At 42.7% G+C, this 21,805-nt stretch overlaps 1 protein-coding gene across 1 annotated transcript in view; it reads left to right on the forward strand.

Annotated features, from left to right (window-relative positions):
- The window catches only part of T265_03155 (hypothetical protein), a gene marked incomplete at both ends in the record, with an annotated part of 79,874 nt that overhangs the window by 41,998 nt on the left and 16,071 nt on the right, over positions 1 to 21,805 (forward strand). The window contains one exon of the mRNA XM_009167568.1: positions 1,639 to 2,206. Within this exon, the coding sequence (XP_009165832.1) occupies positions 1,639 to 2,206 (568 nt within the window). The remainder of the gene's footprint in view (positions 1 to 1,638; positions 2,207 to 21,805) is intronic.

A 21,805-nucleotide genomic window follows, 5' to 3' on the forward strand; every position in this document is an offset into this window, starting at 1 on the left:
TTTACTTTGTTCTTCCTCTAACGTGGTTGACCCTCTTGACCCTTTTGTGGTTTTGTTTCCTTCAGAAGACTTCTTTGAAAAAAGGTATAATCACTCGTGAAAAACTAGTCACGGATTCCGAGTGCACTACTGGGTATTGTGAGAAAACACCTCTACAGCGGCTTTGACGTAACCAACATAGGCCCTCGAAAGAGCGCGGTTTTGAGAAGTGCCGTAGATCTCGGTCTAAAGTTAACATCCATTTCATCATTCTTGAGAATTATTCGAAGTGTTTGATCGGGTAACATTTGATCTATTCGACGAGCTTGGCAACCGGCTTGCAAACATTTCGTCACCACGCGGGAAGGCATCGTCAGTGCGCGGTCGGATGGGCGATTCCTCCCTTTCTGCTTGCGCTCATACAGATTCTAAACCGTAGTTAGTGTAAAACACGATTGGTTGTAGATGAATGCTCTTTGTGGTGATATCATTAAGCTCCCCTTAAAAACAGCTAGACCAGCGAGACTGACTCACTCAGAGATTTTTGAGGTGTGCACTACTGGCGATTCCGAACAAAAGTTGTGTACTTCTCATCTTTATAACACGCATTGACCTTACTTCAGGATGCAGTCCCTGTGGAAATCCAAAAACCTCACATATTACTGTAAAACTTTAAGTGAACCATTCATACAGCAAAAAACATCTCGCAAACGGTGTTAGCCTTTCACCTCAGATGTGGTCACTCCATGCGAGTTAATCACTCTGCTGATCACCTGCTGGTGGCCAAATGGTATAGTGTTCAAATACCCGGCTGGCGTGAGTTTGAAACTCTGAATTTTTGCGAGATGCACACGCTGATGATTTCCAATAAGGACACAACAACCGTAAAGTGCTTCGCGGCCTTTAAGTATAGAATAATTTCACTTACAGGATGAAGTCGTTATTACAAGTATATGAAGATTACTTGTCATGGCCCATGGGAGTTACATCTAGTTCACGGGCTCAAGCAGAAGAATTCAACTGGTGGTGATCTATCCGCGGATTTTGTACGACTCGCCTACACTACCAAAGTTCAAAACCAGCGAGTGTCTATGCGGTGAACACTAAAACCACCCTGTGCGTTGCCTCATCATACTGATCAATATTAATGTTATCTCGAATACAAAGGACTTCAAATCAAATCAATTGTAAATGTGTATAAGATCAAAGATGCCTTACGACCTTGAGCAGTAATCTGGCTAGTCATACCGATTTACTAGAAACAGTTTTCGTCCTTATCGATCAGCGTGCGACTGCACATTTGGTCGTCTGGCTAGCGGCGTCAATCGTGGCACAAATTTTAGAACCTGGCGGCTTCCGACAACACAAAACATCACTTTGTTACCTTCCCCAGCCAATGCTTTCACAACCTTGGGACGTCATACAGAGGGTCTTCAGTGTCTTGCAACCCACAGGTGATTTAGGGGAACTAAGTAGGTTTGCGTTTCGGCCTGAAACAAGTAGCTGTCTATAAAACTGATTTTCAAGTGATATCACACGTTGCACTCAAAAGAACGGAAGTTTAATTCATTCACCTTGTTAAGTTGAATACGCGAGCACCCGCTAATAATTTTTCAGAATTTAAAACCCAGTTTTCCGTTTTTTGAAAATTTTCTTTAGGCGAAAGAGGAGATTCGGATACTAGAGACCTTGCGGCAAATGCGTGAGACCAATAAGGCTGATACGGACGGCAGAGACTTTCCCATTGTCCAGCTGTTCGAACACTTCACTTTTCGCAAACACATCTGTATGACATTTGAGCTACTTAGTATCAACTTGTACGATCTACTCAAGCTGAACAAATTCACAGGCCTACCTCGTGATCGTGTGCGGCGGATTAGTTTTCAGTTGCTTAAAGCTTTGTACTATGTGGAGAAGGCCGGGATAATTCATTGTGATTTGAAACCGGAAAACGTGCTTCTTGTATGGAGCCCCGAGAAGGACGCGACCTACCGTAGTACCAATGGTCATCCATCGAACTTCACGGTACCACACGAAGGTCTACACCCCGAAGACAGAGACTGCATCAAACTGATTGACTTTGGCTCCAGTTGCTTCAAAAAAGGACCCACCTATCCCTATATCCAGTCCCGATTCTACCGCGCGCCAGAGGTTATTTTGCGGTTAGGCTATTCGCAACCAATTGATATTTGGAGTTTTGGATGCCTAGTAGCTGAACTCATCAATGGTAAGTTAGTTTGATCCAGTGTGGAACCTGTAGAGAATCATTGGCACAAAGAGCTGAAAATTTCCCCCACTTGGAGCCCCGAGAAGGACGCAACCTACCGTAGTGCCAATGGTCATCCACCGGACTTCACGGTACCACACGATGGTCTACACCCCGAAGACAGAGACTGCATCATGGAGCCCCGAGAAGGACGCGACCTACCGTAGTACCAATGGTCATCCATCGAACTTCACGGTACCACACGAAGGTCTACACCCCGAAGACAGAGACTGCATCAAACTGATTGACTTTGGCTCCAGTTGCTTCAAAAAAGGACCCACCTATCCCTATATCCAGTCCCGATTCTACCGCGCGCCAGAGGTTATTTTGCGGTTAGGCTATTCGCAACCAATTGATATTTGGAGTTTTGGATGCCTAGTAGCTGAACTCATCAATGGTAAGTTAGTTTGATCCAGTGTGGAACCTGTAGAGAATCATTGGCACAAAGAGCTGAAAATTTCCCCCACTATTTTGCCCGTTTTCAATAGGTCCAATTCAGTATGCTGAAATAGACCACGACAGATCAAACAGTTTTCCTCATCTTCCTTGGTTGTCTGAACAATAGTACCAACGACCTTGCAGGTTTGTAACTGACGGAGGCACTGTGAAAAGCAGGCAGCGAATTCCACGCCCTGTTTCAGCTGTCTGAACTGAACCTTTAAACTGTCACTGGTGTTTTAAAGGTTGAGTATCTGCTGTGAACAGGCTGATCTGAAAGACGATTAGAGGGTTATTGCTTACTCATTGCACGCGCGTGAACATGGGGAATAAGTTCCATACAACTTTGGGGAATCGTTGTATGTACGTGCTACAAATACTGGTATTTTTTACGTAAACAATGGAAATTAAAATGAAGAAATTGGCTAGTGAATCACTTGTCTAACGCGCCTGGACTATTTGGTCGATAGAACGAAGTCTGGAAGTGAAGCCGTTCTATGTTAACAAAACGATAGACACTGTACAACTGTTTTGTCCTCGCTGGAAGTTGTGAGCATTAGGCAACTCGCGAATCTTCGGGGATACTGGTGTTTTCACAGAATATTAGCTGGCCAACATAACACTTAAAGCGCTTCCACTTCTTAAAAGATTACATGCGCAACAAAAAGTCACTTACACCAGGCAACTCAGTACGGGTTCTTGTGCGCTGTGAAAATCCAGAACAGCGCGGATCGTCCAGTTGCCTTTAGGACGAACTGAAGATGACCGTGCGTTTAAGAATTGTTTTCATCTCGACACGAACGCTGATAGCTCAGATTGTGTACGTGGTAGTTGCAAACGTTTGGTCACCAACTAAGGTAGCCTCACTAGTGCGTATTGAGTTGGCGGTGCCTCGTAGTACGTCGGTGTCTAACGCTGAGCACTGCTCCGCTTGTACTTATGGTGTTTTATTGACACGAGGGAGGACCGCTGATTATGGTTGTTTGTTTGAATGTTCGGACATGTGGACGGTTGATCAGTTCACGTTGGGATGATTCTTGAGTTTGACTTCCCCCCACCCATTCCAGGTGACCTGTAATTTCTGGTTTCTACGGTCACCTGATCCGTCTGTCCGACGGTCGATTCCCGCTGAGTTGTCCGACCATGCTGGTGATCATTTGCTTTTAGTAGTAAACGTTTGGATCAACTGCTGTAACTCGGTTGGCTGCGTTTGTGGAGGAGTACCATTTTTCCAGGAACTCAAACATTGCTGGATGCCGACCAAGCCGACAAACGTGACCGATCATCCAAAAGATAACCCTTTGGGTCAACAAGATATGTATGCACAAAAACAGCACTGCACGACACCCACACACCGAAGCACTGCAACGCATTGATGTCGTCGCCTTGCTTGGTGACTGGACGTATGTAGTCAAATTATTAAACTCAGTTAACACAACAAAACCATTTTATTTCTAATTCTTCAGGTGTGTAATGTCAAAGTTAAAACACTACCAAGGAAAACCTGTCGATCGTAGTGGTGAAAAAGAATAGCTTTATGGACGAGTTGTTGACCTGGAAATTTAGCCTTTAGTTTTGCATTTCTCAACAGTGTCTTTCATCATCCATAGTACCGATCAACTCTCAGACAGACGATATCCCTGTTAAAATCGCTTTTTCCCCGCATAGGCTTCAGTAAACTGATATTGTCGCCTTCATGCGCCCCTTTATGACTGCATAACGCAGAAAGTCTCTGCGCATGGACAATCGCAGTGAACTTGGTTTTTCACTTATAAACAGATAAATGCAAACAAAACTAAACCAAAGATTGATTATCTGACCTTCTATCGGGCTTTGAAGGTCTGAATATTCCTCAGAATTTGTGAAGTATGTGTTGTTGATGACTTATTGGAGGGATACGAAATTTGCGCAGTTTTTTTGAGGCTTTTATTTTATCATAAGCACCATATCCCAAGTTATAGGGAGTTACCTGAGTTACTTAAATTTGCACTGCACTTCGTTATGAGTTTCCTTCACTATTTACAAGAGCACTGCGAATTCTTGTCAGCTTTCTCTGTCAAAAACCTTCAGCAGAGTAACAGTCCCAAAGTTCTCAACAAAATAGAAAGCACAGCGAACTCGTATCACACTGGTGGAATGCACAACAAGTCTTCATCCAATTGACCCAAATATCAGCCCAAATCGACACATATTTCACATACCCACTTATGTCATTTATCGTGGCTCGTTCACTCAGTTAAGAGAACCGGCTGACAATATCAACATTCCTGTATGGAGTATACTTAAAACCATTTAGGATAGTGGCGCAATATGAATCGGTCCTCAAGAAACCAACTAGTCATCAACATTAGCACTGTTAGTATCTCGTAACGGGTCAGATATACATAGATTGGTTTCCATGTTGATAGGGAACCGAGAGAAGAATGAGTGATCAGTCAACATTTATCGAATCTATCGTGGTTAACGCTTGATATGCCTATGCATCAACTACCCACAACCGGCCTCAGTTGCCTTATTACACCGCCGAGCGTATCGTGCCTCAATGCGAGTCAAGTTGTCTCTATTCATGAGTAGTAACTTGGGCTGGATCATCTGGTAAAACTTTTATTATTCGAGAAGTCGAGCGAACTGGTTGTGTCGCCTAACCGTTTTGCATAATGATCGTGCTTGTTTGGTTCGTACATCAGAAGTCGGGCGTTTAAACCCTGGCGTGACAAACAATGTGCAGGGTATGAACTCTAATAATAACGAAAATCGAACGTTATTCTCCCTCACTTTTTTATATTCAATCGCTAGACTAGAAGAACCTTTTAAACACAATGATGTGGCCACAAATACCGCAACTATTCACAGACATTCACCTGTGAAGTGTCACTTTTCCTGGATGAGATAGAGAATATGGAGCCTGTCGTTGATCATTCAGCCATAAATCGATGGGACGTGGTCGAATTTGCCTGTTTCCACCTTAACAGTCCTTCTATCTTTCCGATTTTTAAAAAGATGCATCAATCCTGTCATTTCGGTGGACTGGATAGTAGGAACGCAGTTGTATTCACATAGATACACTTCAGTGAGCACAACCCTTTCGTATCATGTTTGCCAATGCGTGAATAACTATAGCCTCTTGACCTCAGTTTTGAAGGAAAAAGTCGGCTAGGTTAGTTAGTCCCTGCACTTTGAACAAATTTGATAGTCTTACGATCCCCATCGTTCTGAGGACTAATTATGTCTGAGTGCTCACCACACATGCCTATTATACAACCAAAGGTGGCATCAGCAAATTACGAGCGAATTCAGACTTAACACTTAATAGGGGTCCAGTTGCTTCCCCCCGAGCGATAAACATCCCAGATCTAGGAAAATTAATCCTTTTTGAGTCTAAAAATGCATTCTGAAGCAAGTCTATGTTAAATATATTTACTCTTAAACGAGTAGTGTTACTTGGCCTTCTCACTGAAAGATCAGATTCCAGATGAATTCGTCAAATGAATGTGCTGAGCACAGGCCGCCTTACTTTCCAGTTGAAATATCGCAGTATATTGTCTACACATAGCACACTACTCAAAGGTGCTGAAAACCCTTCGACGGCCCACAAAGAAAACCAGCACAAACGACAGACTCAGCTGAGTCTCCCTAAAAACCGAGTTAGTGCCCAGCTGAGAGTAGCTATCGAAGTGTGTCCTATTTGGGTTCAAGTACAACATACGGTTGACGGAAACTCGGTGACTGCGCCTACCTGATGAGCCCAAAGAAGAATGACGAGACCAGTCATGGGTTGTCAAAGAGTTCTCAGAAGGTTTGTGAGTAATGCGCTGTGCGCTAAGTATATTTTTTTGGCTCATCCGCTTTACTGCGCATCAATGACTTAGGATAGCCTCATGTGAGCGGTTTGTGGTATCATGACAACTAGGCTAGCGTCGGTCCGTTTATTCCCTCAGTACATCATTCCTGTTAGTACCAATCCATTTGTAGCGAGTACACGACTCAAATTATCGCTGGTTGTTTACTGCTCTGAGCCTCCGTAGCCCCTCTCATGTTAAATATTTTGGGAATCAGACAGTTTCAGTATTGACTGGCTGTTATAAATTCTCTTGTGGGGATATCTTATTGAAGTAACTTCGGCCTGAGCAAACCACATGGTATCGGCTTTGTGAGTTGACAGGTTTTGACAAAGGAGATGAAATCATTTTTAGTCTGTTACAAGATTGAGAGTTATTTGAAATGCCCACGATGATGCACACCACTGATGTCCCTCTCAAAAGATGCTCTCTCCTTAGATAGTGTTCCTCGTCAGTCAAGAGTTCGTTTTCATCGCTCCTAATAGAGGCTAACCCGGGGATAGATAAGCAATCCGCTCTACCGTGCCGGTCCCTTTTGAGAGGTAAATGCATTTCTTCCCCAAAGTAAAAGCATATACCACAAGGAACGTTTGGTCTTATCCATCAAAGGAGTGCTTCGTAGAAGACTTAATTTAACATCTTTATATTGTTTTTAAGCGGTATAGGGACTTCTTGAGTGTTTTCATTGGGCTGTCCTGTAGCTGTTACTGTTAGGTATATCCGTCAATCAATACAGACACCAACTGTTTTACCAATAGCTGATTTCCTGACTATCTCCTTTGCAGCAAGTCATGAAAAGGTGAACTAGCTGTCAGTTAAGAGCCATTCTGTGTAGCATACCAATCGATAGTTTACAGGAAAACGGCATATTTCGAGATTAGTGCTCTTGAGTGTTTACCCAGAAGGTTGGTTATAAATCTATATATGAAACAGGTAAGCGTGGAAAAATGGTGTGTGGTATTTGTCTCTTTAAAGATTTTTAAAGACAAGCCTGGTGTTTCGGCAGATAAAATCAGTTGGGTGTGAACTGGACAGAATGATCAGGAGCCTGATCGGTCAATGAAACCCCATAATCAAAATTTGTTTCAATGTACTGATGGCTTGGTCAATCCAGTTTTTCTGAGCTCATTGTGTCGATTGCTACCAGTGTTGCACTGTAAAGACTTCATTAACCCAGTTGATCAAACTGACTGCATCTAAAATTCTGTTTTGGGAATCACAGTGCTAAGTACATAGAAGAGAACGGTCGGCAACTGAAAGTACGCGGTGCCAAACACAAAAGTCCTGCACGATTCCTTACACCTGAAAAAGGTAGAGAAGTGTTGAGCCATCGCTCTGCACGCCTTGATGGGAAACCACAGCGTTTTGTCTGACCAGGCTGAGCCGACTCACAAAGGTCTGATAATGAATGCAGAATAATTTTATGCAGAAGCTCTGGTAATGCACGTAGCTTAACTGTGCCGGCCGGAACAACAGCCAGTCCATACTCATTGTATGGTCGGCGGCTTATAAACACCAACCCGAAGTGAGACTAGCTGACATCAGCTTCAACCCACCTTGATTAGTTTCACGGTCTTTTAAAGGTCGGCAACAAACAGGCAGGTACCAACGAACCTCTGCTTTCTTTTCCCTCTATGTTTCTGAGCATTTCGCCCCTGACAAAGATCACTAACGGCAACTGGAAGGTTGAGTTAGTAAAAAGTACTTTTTCAAGGGTTGCTCTTCCCAACAAGCGCAAATATCCCATAGCGCTCCGCCGATTCGGCCTCATCCGCACCGAGTACGATTGAGATATTCTAAACAATGATTATTTTTAGAGTCGCTCCCATACGATATGCTATCAACTGAAAAACTCAAATTTTACTTTCGAGTATACTAAGTAATACCTACAGTGATCGTCTTCATTCGAATAGATCAATGGAATAAGTTCGACCCATTTTCAGTACAAATCAACCAAGTTCGCATCCATGGTATCCATCTCCTGGACTAAAAACTCCTTTCACTCTGTATAACACACAGCTTCCGGTATTTTCTTCCGTGAATGCATTCTTAGTCATATTTTTACTGATTTTTTGCAGTCACCTGATTCATCGGGAAAACACGCCCCTTATCTGTTCTTTCTATCGGATTATCGGATAACAGTTCTCCCATCGGTTTGTCTTATACACTTTCTTCTGTAAGTAAACAATGTTTGAAGGTAGCATAAGTGATTGAGGTTATCAAACAAGCACTCCGCGGTTGCCTGCATTTGGGCACAACTGGGTAATATCTAGGACAATTCTTTGACAGATTGTTTCGTTCGAATTCCAAAAAAATAAACTACCACACTGATGAGAATCTTGGTCCGGGGCCGTTTCACATTGCATCAGACGGCTTTTCTCGCCCCTCTACTTGTCTAGCTTCTCAATGAAAATCAATGACTTTGTAAACACAAATGTTCCAAGCTACTTTTAGGGATTTCATCGTCGTGATTTCTGACATGTTAAAGCATAAAAACGAGAATCCAGAGAACCCAAACGATAAACAAGAAGACAGATAAAAATAACGTATCCAAATCCGATGACTAGACGGAAAAGGGACGGATCAGAGTGGAGTCCCTGTGGACTTACGTGAAGTAAAGCGTTGTAACTAAGCTATGAGGGAAATTTTCCGGCAAGAAACCGATTGTGGATTCGATTTCTGCCTGCGTCTTTCATTCTACCAGACATGGCGGGCATATATGATTTGCTGCATATAAGATAGATAAGTAATTAAGGTTTATCTAGGCCACACTCTTCCACTTTGTGCAGCTGGAGAAAGGTATAAGACCTACTGAGTGACTACCAAACCAACTAACGTAATTGGTCGTCGGATAATGCACCTGTTGCCCAATCTACCTCTCGAGACATTTTACTGAGTTTGGAAGGACGTTGCTATCGCATCGGAAGTAGTGTGGTTAAGGCCCTAGATATGTTATTTGGAACGTCAGGCACACGTTAATGAAGAGAAACACAGCTTTCCCCTTAAAAGGACGGTCCCCATAGAAGAATGAACCATAGAATAAGAGTTGATCGAAGTAAGGGAGATGGGACTCAAACTAATTGATTCAAGAATGAACAAACGACTCAAAACACCCTTTTCTAAACAACGGTCACCTCACACAACAGATCTGATACTTCAGTACAGAATGTTGATTCGTGTGTGCGATTATTCAGGTGTACAAAGCTCATTTTCGTGACTTTGGAACTTATGACGATCATAAACGATAAAAAAACGGAGAAAATAGTGAGGACAATAACGCTGACCTGATTTTCGTGCCATGAATTAATCTGCGAGGTCACAGAAGTTTTCTAGGGAGACGAGCTGATGGCGGGTCATCGGCTAAAGGTGAAAACATTTTGGGCAACATAGCTAACACAGAGTAACGGCGAAATTACTGTTCTTTTTGATTCAAAAATTGAAAGACAAAGGTGATGCCATTCTGCAATTTCTAGATAAACCTACCTCACGAATTCCTGCAAAACTATTTAATTTGGCTTGGTCACCGACCTTGGCAATTTCAGAGCGGCTGCTAGAGTTGCATCCACTTTTACTCTTTCTTATTCGCTAGCAATAGATCACAGACCATTAAAAAACGTTCATTTTGAGCACGAGAGACTAACATCTTTTTATCTCATGTACCGCTTGTCGTGCATCGTTATCCAATTATATCAGTTGTATTGCCTACCCTCAAATAAATATCTTCAACTCGCTGGTTTCAAAAACTTCTGAAAGCGGGTTACGATGCCGAGCCACCCTTTGTATGCGATTCGTTCTGTGCGTCTGAAAGGTGGAGAGGCTGCTGAATGCATTTTCAACAAATTTCTCCCTCCATCGATGTTACAAAAACACCATCATGGCTTGCAGTCGTTGTTCAAAGTGTCTTACAGGAAGCGACATGGCAGTTAAAGGAAAGACGTAGTCGTATCTGAAAAGGGTCGTCCACACAAGACAGTTTGTCCTTATTACGACTCACTAGACGTTCATAGACGGAGTGCTCAGTGACCCTCCTTAGGCTTTGACCGTTCGAAACACGTCAGCCGGCTGTTCTGGACGCCTGGAAAGTTTGCCAAAAACACTCCTATCCCACCAATTTGTTTGAAACAAGGGACTCACCTGAAACACATCTGAATTTCTCGTTTATGATGCCCTTTCAACTGAACGTGCTGCACACAGACCACCTCATGTTCGATATTCGAATTGACCCATTTACTTTCTTGAAGGGAACCGCTCACGAGGTTGCTAAAATTTCCCCGACAGCCGGCAACCTCTTTCCCATTTCTTGAGCCACTCGTCGGGTAGGCGCAGTATCCGAGTTTCCGTGAACCGTATGTTCTAAATGAAACCAGATTGTAAGAAAATCGCTGAATGCACTAATTTTCTGGCACGTTCATGCAGGATTCTTGCTCCAATCAGCTGTTATTTCGCTCCGGCTACTTATCCTTAGAGATATACAAAACTCAATACGGGAATGCTAAATGAGATACCTCTAATGTGGACTTGAGTTCCCCTTTACATAAACTCCATCGATTGATAGAGAATCTAGTTGTTTCGCCAACGTTCTACTGTTTCAAGTAAATTTTTTAGATATACGGTCACGTGAAGTGTTGATAATGGGTCAATGCTTTACATGGAACCGACGCCTCAAATTTATGAATAATTCTCCTTTATCTTCCCCCTCGTAGTGGAGGGGCTGCTGAGATACTTTAACACCATGATAGGTTATATTCGGTACCATACTCTTTAATGCTGATTGGATCTTGCCAGTCATCAGAACCTAATGATATGTTCAGACAAGACCCCTGAAATGTCTACTCCCTTTGATCATCTCCGAAATGCAATACAATTTTGTAAGTTAGAAAATCCGGCAAGATGTTTTATTCAGAAGTACTTATCTTCCTCTCTGATAATGATCTGTTCAGCAATTAATTGCATTGGACCTTAATTGATGCTAACAGTAAATGTGAGAAAATCTGAGTTCTACCGTTTTGAGTAATTATAGATGTTATCAACTTAAAAAAATGGGTTGTAATAAACAGAATACTCAACCTGGCAGTGGAAAATAAAATGTGTCAACTCGACTCCAGTCAGTTTGCTACAGCACAGTTCGGATCAATGGGAGTATTTGTAAATGGTTGGTCGATGCTGCATAAAAATAGCTTAACCGTTGCGCACGTTTGCTCTAAACGACTCGGAACGGCGCTCCGCCATCTGTGGCAGTAACAGTAACAGCTAGGTCTCCGCTCCTCAGCGTGAGCTGGCAGGCTGTGCACGGCTGTGCACGTGCACTTGCACAGTCAAAATTATTCACCAGGTTATTGTGTTGCTAGTGTATGTATCTGTTCACACTTCTGGTACAAGTGGTATTTGCAAAGGGAAGTGTCAATGACATTCCTAACCTGGCTGAACAGAAGATTTAGAGTGCGTTGGAAGAATTAAGTCTATCATACGACCTCGTTCGAAGACTGGTTGGTGTTTCGCCAGGCTGCAGTCCAATTCTTGCTGTCTGAATCTGCCGACCCTAAATCGATCGAAGCGTGCCTCGCTGGTTTGCAGCTTCACTCAGGCGTGAGTGTAGGCTCCACAGTCACCAAGTTCGTGACCGATCACATCTGAATGAACGAAATTTGTGTGTGGAACGAATCATCACCACGACCAATCAATCTTGCTCGCTTAGTTGTGATTTAAATAGTCATAGGATTAGTTCAACGAGTGGCTACAACCAGTTGGGTCTTTACCACCGACCATCTGAAACTGATATTTTGGAACCAGTCCTCTGACGCTTCCTTATACCGTCCATCTACAACGCATTTAAAGATATCCACTTTAGTTTAGTAACACTGAAGCTCGTCAATTTCTGTATTCTTCTTCGGCGGAATTCAAACGAAACCGGGGGTAACGCAAATTCTAAACGGTCATACAAGCAGAATGTTTCTAAAACTCATAAATTACAATATAAATGATGTTCCGTTTATCGACAAGGTTCCACCTATAAGGGTAGGGTTTGTTCAGCGCGTGCGCCGGGTTCACCCGCGCTTGGAAGACACGAATATGAGGGGTCTCCCCTGGGTTACCGTAATGCACATGAAACAAAACATTTCAACGGCAGATTCTCTATTTAATTCATCAGGATGGGAGTAAAGTGATGCCCGATGACCAGAAAAAATGTAGTCTTGATAACGTAGACTTCTATGTTTGCCATTTTTATAGTGTGGAAAAGCAATATTCACTGTGCAAATAGAACTGTTCGGAACTACATATCGTTGGTAGACGAACCCTTATTCGGTTGAACCAGAAAGTAAAACCATGATCGATATCTTTATTGGGACAATGGAAACCATCTGTTGCATCTTTCTGTAAAGCATCAATCGGGAAAAGGATACTTGAAAATGGTGATGCATTGATCCTCAGTTACACGTTAATGGGACTATTATCCTTATCAAACATTTTGCAGGCAAATATTCATAAAATCCATTCATTCATGTGAGGCCTAGTCATAAAACATGTTTATAGAAGAAAGAGACCCCAAACCATCGTAGATGGGCTGAAAAGAGTAGTCTATGTTGTATGGTAAAATTTAAGAGTAAAACGTCCGTTTCCAAAGACCATCATCCCCAGTATCGAATACTGAATGACGTTATCTGCTCTAGAAGAATGATAACATTCGTTTAGTTGTAACACCCTTTCGGTACCTAGCTGTTATGCCGCCCGAAGTAAGAACGAGGACTGGGATACTGCAAGGTTGCCCAAGCCTAGACAGAAGAAGTCGAGATGCATAGGTCGGGTTCGAACCACGGACCTACCGGTGATTAAATTCGTTCTGTGACCACTGAGACATCGCGCCCTTGTTATCTGATCTAGGTATTCGTGATCTTCTCCCACTAAAATTCAAACGCTTAAAAGGCGTTTTGCACCCTGTCACCACGGAATATGAAGTTTAATTAGTTTTATGCGTAGCAAATCGATGTCAAACGGCACCTCGCGACTATAGCGGAGTTTTGAAATCTAGATGTTTCAATTTGGAAATAAACGAAAAAATCAATAACGGCGTGTGGCCCAAATGATTTTCCACACACTGTGCTAGAAATCCGCGGCCGAATGCTGTTTCCCTTGCTAGGCTTGAACGATTTCACTAGTGCGAGGTGAGACGATGTCCATAAAAAGCTATTTCAAACGGTGATTATTCAAATATGCCAGCCCTATGCACATCAGCTGCATGCCTGACAGTATTTTCACGTTTGTTTGATACAAAATCTCTTTCAGAAGGTTACTGAAACAGAAAATCAACCCAAGTGACTATCCGTCAATCCTCGCATGAGTGATCTTTCTATGCCATTTCCAGAGAAAGAAAATCGTTGATGCGTGATTGGGTGCACTCAATATACTAAGTAAAGTAACATGGTGAGTAGGAGATTTTGAGTCCATATCCTTGTTGCCACTAATTAAGATGAACACGAATCGTTGGTTCACAATAAGTTCAATCAGATTGTAGCGGAAACCCATCTGTGTAGAGCCTCATTGGTGGAACACCGGATCAAAGACGGTCGAAATTTTCAAACTGCTGAATGCCAGTCTACTGAGATATGCTGTCATGCGGGGGGGGGGGCATGACAAACCGGACAGTACACAGCCTGCTACAGAATGGAGTTTTCAAAGGTTGACCGTATAATAGGATGGACAAGGTTACGGAGGCTGGTGGCGTTGTATGCAACTGAAACGCAGACTGACCCCTATAAGGAAAACTCAAAGTACTGATAATGTCTATAGAGGATGCACCATTAAAATAAACTTTAAAAGGTCCATTTGAAGGTCGCTTCTGAGGTTTGTTTTTTGCAGAGGAAAACAACCTTACTTGATATCAAAACATGACAAGAAGTCACTGTAACTTTTTCAGGGACAAGTATACCTGGGAGAAAATAGAACGTCTTTCACAGATTTGAAAACAAGTAATGAGAATCGAAACGAACCACGGACCAAATAAACGGTGGGATGATCGAGACCACCACGCTCACGAAATTGTGAGGAGCCGACTTGCTGGAAGAAAATTAACTTCAGTAGTACTGGTGACCCAAGAAGTGTAAACAATGCTGTCAGAGACTTTTCGTAGCATGATGGTGGTCAGAGCCCAGCTGACCCACATAATCGGTCAACAAGCGATATGGCTTGATCTAGGTATGGACGAAAAATCAAGTTGCAACTTTTTTAGATGCCACGCCAACGTTGAAGTTCGTTTTGTTTCAACTGGGAACACCTTCGACGCAAAAACACTGACTCTACAATCAAACTTTGTCTGTCAAAGTTTAAGCTGACAACCAAACCTCATATGCATTGATAGATCGTTGGTAGTGTGAGAAGATCTGGGAATTTTTGTAGGGGTTTCATCCTGTAAGCAAAGCCAATCTAGGCTGAAAAGCCGAAGAGCACTGTACAGCTGTTTCATCCTTATTGGGAATCACCATTAGTGCGCATCTCGTGAAACTCCGGAGAGTCGCGAACCCACGACTTCCTGGGTATTAGTTTGAACACTTAACCATTCGGCCACGAGCGGCTGATCAGCAGTGTCATCATCTCGTACATAGATAGGATATAGCGCCACTCATCCCTCAATAACGGGACCCACATCACGTTTATGCCGCCCGAAGTAAGAACGAGGACTGGGATACTGCAAGGTTGCCCAAGCCTAGACAGAAGAAGTCGAGATGCATAGGTCGGGTTCGAACCACGGACCTACCGGTGATTAAATTCGTTCTGTGACCACTGAGACATCGCGCCCTTGTTATCTGATCTAGGTATTCGTGATCTTCTCCCACTAAATTCAAACAGCTTAAAAGGCGTTTTGCACCCTGTCACCACGGAATATGAAGTTTAATTAGTTTTATGCGTAGCAAATCGATGTCAAACGCACCCTCGCGACTGTAGCGGAGTTTTGAAATCTAGATGTTTCAATTTGGAAATAAACGAAAAAATCAATAACGGCGTGTGGCCCAAATGATTTTCCACACACTGTGCTAGAAATCCGCGGCCGAATGCTGTTTCCCTTGCTAGGCTTGAACGATTTCACTAGTGCGAGGTGAGACGATGTCCATAAAAAGCTATTTCAAACGGTGATTATTCAAATATGCCAGCCCTATGCACATCAGCTGCATGCCTGACAGTATTTTCACGTTTGTTTGATACAAAATCTCTTTCAGAAGGTTACTGAAACAGAAAATCAACCCAAGTGACTATCCGTCAATCCTCGCATGAGTGATCTTTCTATGCCATTTCCAGAGAAAGAAAATCGTTGATGCGTGATTGGGTGCACTCAATATACTAAGTAAAGTAACATGGTGAGTAGGAGATTTTGAGTCCATATCCTTGTTGCCACTAATTAAGATGAACACGAATCGTTGGTTCACAATAAGTTCAATCAGATTGTAGCGGAAACCCATCTGTGTAGAGCCTCATTGGTGGAACACCGGATCAAAGACGGTCGAAATCTTCAAACTGCTGAATGCCAGTCTACTGAGATATGCTGTCATGCGGGGGGGGGGGGGGGGGATGGAAAACCGGGGTAACATGGTGAGTAGGAGATTTTGAGTCCATATCCTTGTTGCCACTAATTAAGATGAACACGAATCGTTGGTTCACAATAAGTTCAATCAGATTGTAGCGGGAACCCATCTGTGTAGAGCCTCATTGGTGGAACACCGGATCAAAGACGGTCGAAATTTTCAAACTGCTGAATGCCAGTCTACTGAGATATGCTGTCATGCGGGGGGGGGAGGCATGACAAACCGGACAGTACACAGCCTGCTACAGAATGGAGTTTTCAAAGGTTGACCGTATAATAGGATGGACAAGGTTACGGAGGCTGGTGGCGTTGTATGCAACTGAAACGCAGACTGACCCCTATAAGGAAAACTCAAAGTACTGATAATGTCTATAGAGGATGCACCATTAAAATAAACTTTAAAAGGTCCATTTGAAGGTCGCTTCTGAGGTTTGTTTTTTGCAGAGGAAAACAACCTTACTTGATATCAAAACATGACAAGAAGTCACTGTAACTTTTTCAGGGACAAGTATACCTGGGAGAAAATAGAACGTCTTTCACAGATTTGAAAACAAGTAATGAGAATCGAAACGAACCACGGACCAAATAAACGGTGGGATGATCGAGACCACCACGCTCACGAAATTGTGAGGAGCCGACTTGCTGGAAGAAAATTAACTTCAGTAGTACTGGTGACCCAAGAAGTGTAAACAATGCTGTCAGAGACTTTTCGTAGCATGATGGTGGTCAGAGCCCAGCTGACCCACATAATCGGTCAACAAGCGATATGGCTTGATCTAGGTATGGACGAAAAATCAAGTTGCAACTTTTTTAGATGCCACGCCAACGTTGAAGTTCGTTTTGTTTCAACTGGGAACACCTTCGACGCAAAAACACTGACTCTACAATCAAACTTTGTCTGTCAAAGTTTAAGCTGACAACCAAACCTCATATGCATTGATAGATCGTTGGTAGTGTGAGAAGATCTGGGAATTTTTGTAGGGGTTTCATCCTGTAAGCAAAGCCAATCTAGGCTGAAAAGCCGAAGAGCACTGTACAGCTGTTTCATCCTTATTGGGAATCACCATTAGTGCGCATCTCGTGAAACTCCGGAGAGTCGCGAACCCACGACTTCCTGGGTATTAGTTTGAACACTTAACCATTCGGCCACGAGCGGCTGATCAGCAGTGTCATCATCTCGTACATAGATAGGATATAGCGCCACTCATCCCTCAATAACGGGACCCACATCACGTGCTCACACGTGTTGACTGGCTCCTCAAGCAACGACGTCTCAGATGGAATTTCCATTCATCGGGTACTGATAGATCATGCAAAACTATTTCTTTATATTTCTGTTCAACGGGCGTCTTTAAGTGAAATTGCTTACTGGTAGTAGGGGGCTCCTAAATGTGGATGGACAGGATGATCAGCATAATCTGTGGTCACTCTTCTTCTGGGCACTTGTCGACCCAGTTTATTACTGGTTTTCGTCGCCAACAGACTTGGTGGTTAGTTGTTGGACAGTGATGACCGAACACCTTGTGTCATTGTTAAAGTCTGCTCACAATGATCGGGTCTTTGATTCAAGGTGTAGGATTTGATAGACTACAGGAATGTATAATGTTCTCTTCCCGAAAAACAGAATAACGGGGCTGACTTTTTGAATCGTTTCTTGGGATTCAATCAAACGAATGGCACATCAATATCTCCCGCGGTGGTCCGATTGCTAAGCTTCCGGATCGAACTGGATGAGACCTTGGTATTGGAAGAAGGACCCTAATAGAAAATAATTGATAGGAAGTTGATTGAAAGCAAACATGAGACACACGGACAACGCTAGAACTACTAGGTATAACTTCTGGAAATTCTCATTGGATGTATTCTTTCATCCAGTTTGAACAATTTCAAGCAATTAGAGATCTACAAACTTCGGGTGGTCGTATGCTCTGTTCACTACTCTGGAGTTATCCTTGCAGAATTCACACACTTCATCTGGAGTTTGATTTCGATATAGTTATTTGTTTTCCTTTTGATGAATCTTTCATGCCTGGGCATTTCGAGTGGGTTATTTATTCGAATCTAGAATTCATAAGCTTGGTGAAGTCCAGAAAGTACAGTCGAACGATCAGTAGAAAGGAGATTTTTTCCCGCATCAGCCATTTAACGGTGATCATTGACTGAGCAATTCCATCTTCCTGCACTGTTTATCCTCTGGTGTATTCATCAAACATTGTTCAGATAAGTGACAATCGTTGATTAGTATCGAGAATAACGGCGAATATTTTGATCTTACCAAGATAGCAGACCATCTGGCCGGCCTGCGATCAGTCTAAAGATTTGGTCACAGTAGGCACATTCTACTGCAAATGCGTTGTATATTTTATCTGCCGCTAAATAGTCTCGTTAGGGTTTTCGCCAGTACACACACCATCATTAGTATGACTTTCCACAGTGTGGGTGTCGTGTCTGCCTCATTGGTGGAACACCGGATCAAAGACGGTCGAAATTTTCAAACTGCTGAATGCCAGTCTACTGAGATATGCTGTCATGCGGGGGGGGGAGGCATGACAAACCGGACAGTACACAGCCTGCTACAGAATGGAGTTTTCAAAGGTTGACCGTATAATAGGATGGACAAGGTTACGGAGGCTGGTGGCGTTGTATGCAACTGAAACGCAGACTGACCCCTATAAGGAAAACTCAAAGTACTGATAATGTCTATAGAGGATGCACCATTAAAATAAACTTTAAAAGGTCCATTTGAAGGTCGCTTCTGAGGTTTGTTTTTTGCAGAGGAAAACAACCTTACTTGATATCAAAACATGACAAGAAGTCACTGTAACTTTTTCAGGGACAAGTATACCTGGGAGAAAATAGAACGTCTTTCACAGATTTGAAAACAAGTAATGAGAATCGAAACGAACCACGGACCAAATAAACGGTGGGATGATCGAGACCACCACGCTCACGAAATTGTGAGGAGCCGACTTGCTGGAAGAAAATTAACTTCAGTAGTACTGGTGACCCAAGAAGTGTAAACAATGCTGTCAGAGACTTTTCGTAGCATGATGGTGGTCAGAGCCCAGCTGACCCACATAATCGGTCAACAAGCGATATGGCTTGATCTAGGTATGGACGAAAAATCAAGTTGCAACTTTTTTAGATGCCACGCCAACGTTGAAGTTCGTTTTGTTTCAACTGGGAACACCTTCGACGCAAAAACACTGACTCTACAATCAAACTTTGTCTGTCAAAGTTTAAGCTGACAACCAAACCTCATATGCATTGATAGATCGTTGGTAGTGTGAGAAGATCTGGGAATTTTTGTAGGGGTTTCATCCTGTAAGCAAAGCCAATCTAGGCTGAAAAGCCGAAGAGCACTGTACAGCTGTTTCATCCTTATTGGGAATCACCATTAGTGCGCATCTCGTGAAACTCCGGAGAGTCGCGAACCCACGACTTCCTGGGTATTAGTTTGAACACTTAACCATTCGGCCACGAGCGGCTGATCAGCAGTGTCATCATCTCGTACATAGATAGGATATAGCGCCACTCATCCCTCAATAACGGGACCCACATCACGTGCTCACACGTGTTGACTGGCTCCTCAAGCAACGACGTCTCAGATGGAATTTCCATTCATCGGGTACTGATAGATCATGCAAAACTATTTCTTTATATTTCTGTTCAACGGGCGTCTTTAAGTGAAATTGCTTACTGGTAGTAGGGGGCTCCTAAATGTGGATGGACAGGATGATCAGCATAATCTGTGGTCACTCTTCTTCTGGGCACTTGTCGACCCAGTTTATTACTGGTTTTCGTCGCCAACAGACTTGGTGGTTAGTTGTTGGACAGTGATGACCGAACACCTTGTGTCATTGTTAAAGTCTGCTCACAATGATCGGGTCTTTGATTCAAGGTGTAGGATTTGATAGACTACAGGAATGTATAATGTTCTCTTCCCGAAAAACAGAATAACGGGGCTGACTTTTTGAATCGTTTCTTGGGATTCAATCAAACGAATGGCACATCAATATCTCCCGCGGTGGTCCGATTGCTAAGCTTCCGGATCGAACTGGATGAGACCTTGGTATTGGAAGAAGGACCCTAATAGAAAATAATTGATAGGAAGTTGATTGAAAGCAAACATGAGACACACGGACAACGCTAGAACTACTAGGTATAACTTCTGGAAATTCTCATTGGATGTATTCTTTCATCCAGTTTGAACAATTTCAAGCAATTAGAGATCTACAAACTTCGGGTGGTCGTATGCTCTGTTCACTACTCTGGAGTTATCCTTGCAGAATTCACACACTTCATCTGGAGTTTGATTTCGATATAGTTATTTGTTTTCCTTTTGATGAATCTTTCATGCCTGGGCATTTCGAGTGGGTTATTTATTCGAATCTAGAATTCATAAGCTTGGTGAAGTCCAGAAAGTACAGTCGAACGATCAGTAGAAAGGAGATTTTTTCCCGCATCAGCCATTTAACGGTGATCATTGACTGAGCAATTCCATCTTCCTGCACTGTTTATCCTCTGGTGTATTCATCAAACATTGTTCAGATAAGTGACAATCGTTGATTAGTATCGAGAATAACGGCGAATATTTTGATCTTACCAAGATAGCAGACCATCTGGCCGGCCTGCGATCAGTCTAAAGATTTGGTCACAGTAGGCACATTCTACTGCAAAATCCTTGTATATTTTATCTGCCGCTAAATAGACTCGTTAGGGTTTTCGCCAGTACACACACCATCATTAGTATAACTTTCCAGAGTGTGGGTGTCTGCTCACTGCATTATTTGGCTATTCTAGGGGCATATATATATATATATATATATATATATATGTATATATAACCAAATGCTTGAAGATGCTTGTCACAATTATCCTAATGCTTGAAAAATGACGGAGTTAGCTGACGCTCTACCCACTCTGCAGCCATCTGACTTCGTGGATTGATAGGACAAGTAACTGAAAACACTTGCTGATGGCACAAAAGAATGAATATTACTTGTTTACTGGGTTTTCTTTTGATTCTTTGCTGAATCAGCTGTTGGCCCATTCAGACTCTTCTACAATGCTTTATTCAAGGACTTTGGCTAGTGCAATGACTGATCCGAATAGATGCCTGAACATGTTGACCAAGGAATACTATTCACCCACAATCATCCAACACTTCTACACATCAAGTGCCGATTGTATTGGTTAAAAGTCGTAGCTGATTGCGAGACTAGCCTTTGTTTCTTTCCTATTGTGAGGAAACGGATGGCGTTAAGTACCATGCTTAACTACTCATAAGGATGTTGAAAACTCAGTTAAATATATTGAGATATCTATAATATCGTGTCAACTGGAATATAAGGCAGCATTCTGCTCAAGATGGCCATAGATGAAACATTCAGCTGGGATCGATTTGAGTATCCTATTAAAACCAAATTTGTTTGCAAGTTGTCTTAGAGTTTTTGCTATCGATCAGACTCAAATGTCGACAGAGCGTCCCACAGTGAGCAACATATGAGACCTGTTATGCAGTTTCAAACCCCGCCTTAGACAAGAGTTTTGTCCAAATAAACTGGCTTGAAATTTCCAATCCTCTCTGCAGTGAATAACGTTACTCGGGGACCGGTATAATATTTTTGAAAGTCTAGGTTCGATCTCGGTATGGCGACATGTGTTTGGTCGATCAGTCTTTTCCACCTGGATGATCTTTCATAATAGAAC

Source organism: Opisthorchis viverrini (assembly GCF_000715545.1).
Source record: "Opisthorchis viverrini unplaced genomic scaffold opera_v5_43, whole genome shotgun sequence".
Classification (NCBI taxonomy): Eukaryota; Metazoa; Platyhelminthes; class Trematoda; order Opisthorchiida; family Opisthorchiidae; genus Opisthorchis; species Opisthorchis viverrini.